The sequence below is a fragment of the Penaeus chinensis genome, chromosome 32 (genome assembly GCF_019202785.1).
Source record: "Penaeus chinensis breed Huanghai No. 1 chromosome 32, ASM1920278v2, whole genome shotgun sequence".
Taxonomy (NCBI): domain Eukaryota; kingdom Metazoa; phylum Arthropoda; class Malacostraca; order Decapoda; family Penaeidae; genus Penaeus; species Penaeus chinensis.
The window spans coordinates 12,712,732-12,720,231 of record NC_061850.1 but is presented as its reverse complement, the minus strand read 5'-3'; the positions used below and the strand labels follow the sequence as shown (position 1 = coordinate 12,720,231).

The 7,500-nt window shown below is 41.8% G+C and overlaps 1 protein-coding gene across 2 annotated transcripts in view; it reads right to left on the bottom strand.

Annotated features, from left to right (window-relative positions):
- Nucleotides 1-7,500, bottom strand: part of LOC125042517 — a 108,781-nt gene that overhangs the window by 56,822 nt on the left and 44,459 nt on the right. For both annotated transcript variants that reach the window (XM_047638161.1, XM_047638162.1), the window contains exon 3: nt 191-254. In XM_047638161.1, the coding sequence (XP_047494117.1) occupies nt 191-254 (64 nt within the window). The remainder of the gene's footprint in view (nt 1-190; nt 255-7,500) is intronic.

Below are 7,500 nucleotides of genomic sequence, written 5' to 3'. Positions count from 1 at the left end.
CTTTTTCTCCATCAACGATATGCTGATGACAGGTAGAAGAATAATAAAAAAACAAAACAGTTTCTTTTACCTATCAAATCTCAAAAAAAAAAAAGAGAGAAATAGATGAACCTTGAAAACACAGAAAAAGAAGTCACGACTGACCTACAAGATGAATCTGAGACAAGAAAGCGAATGGAAGAGAACTCACCTTGATCTGATGTCTCCACGTGGAATATTCTTTGGAGATCCTCTGTACTCATGGACTCGTGGATCTGTAACGAAAAGAAAGAATATATTAATGAATCATTCTGGATTAAATTCACTTTAGAAACAGGATTTGTGGATTCATTTCATCTTATAAACAGGAGGATGACGAGGATGAAAAACAAGTGAATAACGGGAGAGATGAATAATATTGAATGGTGTTTAACGTTTGGAACAGATAAATAAACAAACAAAAAATATAAAAGAAAAAGCATATAGGAGAAACGAAAAGAGAAGAACACGGAGATATAACAACAGCTAGAAGAAAGAAGCATCGTAGTAAGAAAGGGGAACAATGGAACGAAGAAGAAGCGGAAAAGAAAAGAAGAAAAAGGAAAAGATAAAAACAAGTGAAGGACATCATCCAAAAACACCCATGACCTTATCAGCTGTTCAGTGGAAGGGAAAGAGAGAGAAAAAGGGAGACAAAGAGGAGGCGGATAAAGGTTTGAAAGGAGATATTTGATAATTAATTCGTAATACGCATAACACTGGGGATTAAGGTAGACACAATGATAAATACTAGTATTACCAAATATGGAAAAAAAACTATAAAGAATGAAAAATAATTGATAAAACAAAAACAACAATAAAATTATAAACTATGAGTGCTGAAGATGAAACAAACCAAAAACAAAGAAACACATAAACAGATAACGATGCAGAGAAACAACGCGAACAAACAAAAGTAAAAGTTCAAAAGTTCGCAGGAGAAACAACAGTCTTCCGGTCGGGGGGAGGGGGAGGGGGGGGGGTGTCACTTTCTGTCGTCATTTTCAGTCCTTTCTTCTTCTTCTTCTTCTTCTTCTTCTTCTTCTCTCTCCTCCTTCTCCTTCTCCTCCTCCTCCTCCTCCTTTCTTCTTCTTTTTCATCTCCTTTCTTCTTCTTCTTCTTCGTTTCCTTTCTTCTCATTTTTTTTCTTCTCCTTTCTCCTTCTTATTATTATTTTCATTATTATTATTATTATTATTATTCTTTCTTCTTTCCTTTTCTCCTTCTCCTTTCCCCTCTTCTTTCCAATAATTTTTAACCAATGCGAGTAAAGAGAGGAAGGGGAAGAGAGAAGAGAGAGAGATGGAGGGGGACTAGAGAGAGAGAGAGAGAGAAGAGAGAGAGAGAGAGAGAGAGAGAGAGAGAGAGAGAGAGAGAGAGAGAGAGAGAGAGAGAGAGAGAGAGAGAGAGAGAGAGAGGAAGAAAAAAGAAAGAAAAGGGAGAAGAGAAAAGAGAAACAGGAAGAACACCTCCCTGATTTTTTTCTTTTCTTTTTTTCATTTCTCCCTCTCCTTCATTATCCTTCCTTTCCTTCCTCTGTTTATTTTCCTTTCTATTTGTTGACCTTCGTAATTTGATGACTGCCTGCGTCGGTTAAATTGTTTGCTCGTCTAAGGACTGTTTGCCTGGCGGGTCGTTTCGCTAATTGATTGTCCATTGAAGGCATAATGGAATCATATGCTTGCAATTGCGTTTAGATTGCATGTGTGTTTGCTTATATGTGTGTGTAGAGAGTAGATAGATGGAGAGATAGATTGGTAGATATGTAGATAGATGGAGAGATAGATTAGTAGATATGTAGATTGATTGATTGATTGATTGATAAATAGGTAGATTGATAGATAGATTGACTGATAGATATATAAATAGATTAGAATTAGACATAGCTAAAGATAGAAATGTATAGATAGCCATCTTCATATACATACAGATACATAGATAAAAACACATAGTGTACAGATAGATATACAGAAAAGAACAGTGAATCCGTCAAGTTTCCGTATTTCCTCGAGACCCCGGATGACCGAGGGACTGAAGCGCTAACAAGACAAAGAGAAGGCGGCGACGAAGACAGAGACGAAGACGAAGACGAAGGCAGAGGCGAAGACGAAGACGAAGACAGAAGCGAAGACGAAGGCAGAGGCGAAGACGAAGACGAAGGCAGAAGCGAAGACGAAGACGAAGGCAGAGGCGAAGACGAAGACGAAGACAGAAGCGAAGACGAAGGCAGAGGCGAAGACGAAGACGAAGGCAGAGGCGAAGACGAAGACGAAGGCAGAGGCGAAGACGAAGACGAAGGCAGAGGCGAAGACGAAGACGAAGGCAGAGGAGAAGACGAAGACGAAGACAGAGACGAAGACGAAGACGAAGGCAGAGGCGAAGACGAAGACGAAGACAGAGGCGAAGACGAAGACGAAGGCGAAGACGAAGACGAAGGCAGAGGCGAAGACGAAGACGAAGGCAGAGGCGAAGACGAAGACGAAGGCAGAGGCGAAGACGAAGACGAAGGCAGAGGCGAAGACGAAGGCGGAGGCGAAGAAGCGGCGCCTTTGCTCCGTGAGGTCTCGTGAGCGACGTCCCAAGGCTGCCTGCCGGTCCCGTCTGCTGGGGCTGGGGGGGGGAGGGGGGGGGGGGGGGTTGTGGTGGTTCTCGACGTCATTGAGAGTTGTTTTATTTTTATTTATTAATTTTAATTTATCTTTCTTTTTTGAGTTGTGGCGTTTTTTTCCTATTTCTAATATATATATATTTTGTTTTTGTTTTCGTGTCTCTTTTTCTTTTTTTGCATCCGTTCCTCTCTATCTCTTTTCTCTTGCGTTTATTTTAACTCTCAATTCGCTCATCTTTAGGCCTATACAATAAAAAAAAAAAAAATGTGTTGTTTTTATCAGTGACTTGCAAAGTGCTATCTTGACCGCCCCCCCCCCCCCCCCCCTTCCCCTTCCCTTTTCACCTTTCAATCGCTGTTGAGTGTTTGCTAATCGTCAAGTTTGTGTTTCCCTTTCTTCGTTTTTTGGACTTTTTATTTTTTTATTTTATCATTTTTTTATTATTCCTTTTTTTTTTGGGGGGGGAGGGAGGGGGTCTCCGTACGTGTATACATTTACATAGTCACGAATACACGCTTGTATACAGAAACATGGAGACACACACGCACTCACACACACATACACACACACACACACACACACACGCACACACAAACACACATACACACACACACACACACACACACGCACACATACACACACACACACATGCGCGCGTCGCTCACAATCACACAGGAATGTACACAATCTTATAGACGCCAATATAGTGATATGAATAAAATGCAGCACGCGAAGTGGTTACACAAATAAGATTGGAATTTCAACTTTTTGCACAGACAATGACTGTTTTTTTTTTTTTTGCGAGAGAAACTTACATACATACATGCATGCATACATACATACATACATACATACATACATACATACATACATACATACATACATACTTACAGACAGACACACAGAAAAGCGGGGACCGACAAAGAGACACGTAAACAGTCAGACAGACAGGCAGGTAGAGACAGGAAGCCACAGATTGTCAGACAGGCAGACAAGATGAGACAGACAAACAGACAAAACCAGACAGCCAGAGACAGACAAACAGTAAGACAGAGAGAGAAAGACAGCGAGCGAGAGACAACAGTTTACGATTTGGCTGTTCTACCTAATGTGAGTACAGAGTCGTGTGCGTATGTGTGTGCGTTAGGTCTTTTACTTGTTTGTTTGTTTACGAATTGGCATAACGTGAGATGTTTAGACAATCAGTTTCGTGAGGGCGTGTGTCTCCGAAAAGGACCTTGAGACTCCTCCCTTCCTTTTCCCTCTATTCCTTGCCTCTTCCTCTTCTATCCCTTTTTGCACTCCCTTTTTCTGTTCCTGTCTCTCCCCTTTCCTTCTCGTCATTGTTCGTCTTCTTCTCTTTTTTTTCTCTTTCTCTCTCTTCTTACTTCTACCACCCCTCTTTCTCACCTCATCTCTCTCTTCTCTTTCCCTCTCTCCTCTCCCCTCTACCTCCCCCTCCCCCCACTCGCTATCTCTTTCTCGTACATTTCTTCTTATCTTTCTCCTTTCTCCATTCTTTTTCTTCTTCTTTCTCCGCTTTCCTTATCACTTCCTCCTCTTCTTCCTCTTCCTGTTGAAATGTCATGACCTGTGCCGGGTCATCCTCACTTTCCTTTTCTTTCTCTTTTTTATCAACTTTGACCTTTTCCTCGGATTATCAGCTGCCTTTCTCCTCTCGCTCGACGCTCCGTGAAACCGGTTGATGGTGAGGACGATAGTGATGATGAGGACGCTGGTGGATGATGATGAGAGAGGAGGTGGAGGAGGTGGAAGTGGATGCTGGTGGATGGTGATGAGAGAGGAGGTGGGGGAGGTGGAAGAGGATGCTGGTGGATGGTGATGACTATGGTGATGAGAGAGGTGGAAGAGGATGGTGGTGGGCGATGATAACTTACAATGAAGATGAGGAGGAAGAGAGGAAGAGGTGGACAAAGAAGAGGAGGAAGGGGAAGATGACTAATAATGATGACTATAGTGATGATGCTGAGAAGAAGAGGGAAGAGGATTGTGGTAGACGGGGATGACTATGGAGACATAGAGCTGGGGAAGAAGAAGAAGGAGAAGAAGGAAAAGGAGAAGGAGATAGACGAGAAGAAGGAGACAGAGGAGAAGGTGGTGGTGTATGGGAAGGAAAAGGAGAAGGAAGTAGAAGAAAACAAAGATAATGATAATGAGCAAGACGGCGACTATGCTGCTGTTGATTAAGAAAAAGCGGAAAAGAAGTGCGAAGCTGAGAACAAACGGAAAGAGAAAGTTGTAGGAAAAGAAACAAGGGAAGAATGAGGAGGACAAGCAGAAGAAGAAGGAAGAGAAAGAGGAGGACAAGAAGGAGAAGAATGAGGAGGACAAGAAGTAAGAGAAAGAGGAGGAGAAGAATGAGGAGAAGGAGAAAAAGGAGGAGATGCAGAAGGAAAAGGAGGAGGAGGAAAAGAGGTAAAAGGAGGAAGAGGAGAAAGAAGAGAAGAACGAGAAGGAGGGAAAGAGGTAAAAGGAGGAAAAGGAGAAGAAAGAGGACAAGGAGGAGAAGAACGAGAAGAAAGAGAAGAAGAAGTAGGAAACGAGACAAAGAGAGGAAGAGAAGAAGAAAAGGGAGGAGGAGGACGGCATCTACAGCAACTAAAAAGGTGAGAATGACAGTGATAATTAGAATGACAAAACCCCGATGGCTTCTCGAGATAAATGCCTTTGAAAGCGACGGCGAAGTGAAAAGTAAGAAAGATTATGACGATGACAAAGCATTTCCCTCAAATGTAGACAGAAGGTCGTGCAAAATCAAGTAAATTTACAAACCAAATAACCTTCTACACAGAACCGATACATGCGAAGTCTTGGATAAAAAAAATCAATACATGTATATCTATCTATGTATGTTTATAGATAAATAAAGAGAAAGAGAGAGGGAGAGTTAGATAGATAGGGAGAGAGAGAGAGGTGTGCGTGAGTGAAAAATATGTAAATATATAAGTAAATATATATATATATATATACAAAAAGATGAAAATGCGAAACGACAAAGCATGATGGAAATGAAGGAATGCCAGCACGAGAGACGAATAGGTGGAGGGAGTTATCACACGGCGTATAAGGGAAAGATTGTTGATTTTGGTGATGAGGTAATATTTCAAACACGTACACACGTACACTAACACACACGTAGATACGCACACACACACACACACACACACACACTCACACACAAACACACACACACACACACACACACACACACACACACACAAACGCATACACACACACACACACACACACACACACACACACAAGTACACACGCACACTTGTACAAACTGTACTCACATACACACAGGAGCCTGTGCATATATCACATTCACACACGTACACGTACATACACACAGAGACACACACAAGGCTCAAAACCACACGCACACATTCTTACACACACATAATTGCGCAGATGCATACGCGATAGTGAAGACATAACGGGTAATTATTCACACGTTATCAGCTTAATATATCTCTTTTACTTATACAGTTGCTTTACAAATACAGCTTTTTTGCGATTTTTTTTTTCGTTTATGTATGTCTGTCGATATGTCTGTCTGTATGTCTGTCTGTTTGTTTGTCTGTTTTTCTGTCGATATGTCTGTCTGTTTGTTTGTTTGTTTGTTTGTATGTTTGTTTGTTTGTCTATCTGTCTCTTTGTATGTATGTACCGGTAAGTGTGTGTGCATATACATATGCATGCATTTATGTATGTGAATGGATGAACGTGCAAACTAATTATAAAGCAAGATAAGAAAAATACAATGAAAAAGAAAAAGGAATGGGTGAACAAACGGACAAATATAAGAAGAAAAAATGCGCAAAGGAAAGGTTATTCTCACAGACAGAAGATATACATCCTTAAGACCAACTATAAATAACCCTTTCACCTTCGCCCCCCACCCCTCCCCTCCCCTCACCACTTCACCCCCCCCCACCCTTCAAACCCCATTCCTACCCACCCCTTCCTCCTCCAAAACCCCTCCCCTCCCCACCCCCTTCCTCCCTGAAACCTCTCCCTGATTCCTCTCTTCCCCCTCTTTCTCCCTCAACCCCCTCCCTCCTTCCCCACCCCCTTCCTCCCTCAAACCTCTCCCCTTCTCCCCCTCCTACCCTTCTTTCCCCTAATCTCTCATTCCTTCTCCCACTCCCCCCCCACCCTTAAACCCCGCCCCCTCCTTTTTCCCCAACTTCCCCTTCACCCAACTCTAAACCCTTTCTCTCCCCCCCCCCCCCTCTCTGTCTCTCACAGCAGGGGGTCGCAAGGGAGCTTAACCAGCAAAGGGGGGGAGGGGGGGTGGCGACAAGGTAGGGAAGGAGTGATTTTGAAAAGATAAGAGAGAGGGAGACACAAGGTTCCGTAGGTAGTAAATAATAATGGCATGCGGATACATTCGATAGATAGATAGATGGATAGATTGGTGAGATTGGTAGACAGATAGATAGTTAGAGAGATACAGATAGAAAGACAGATAGATAGAGAGAGAGAGAGAAACAGATAGATAGATAGATAGCCAAACAGACAAATAGATAGATGGATAGACAACAAATCTCACAAAATTTCGCTGTAATAAAAAAAAAAAAAAGTAAATCCCTCCGATTCCTAATGACCTTTTTGTTAAATTGGATAATTAACATACGCGGAATAACACCTTTGGAAGAAGAGATGTTAGATTTATCACATTTAGGATATGTTGCAAAAATCATGATGGTGTTGCAAAATATATAGTGACTTTTTTTTTCTCTCTCTAGCTTTGGAATTTATAGTTAATCGTTTTTGGAATTCATGTTGAATAGCTGTGTTGCAAATATTGTTGTAGTGTTGCATGCAATTGAAATTATGGTGAATG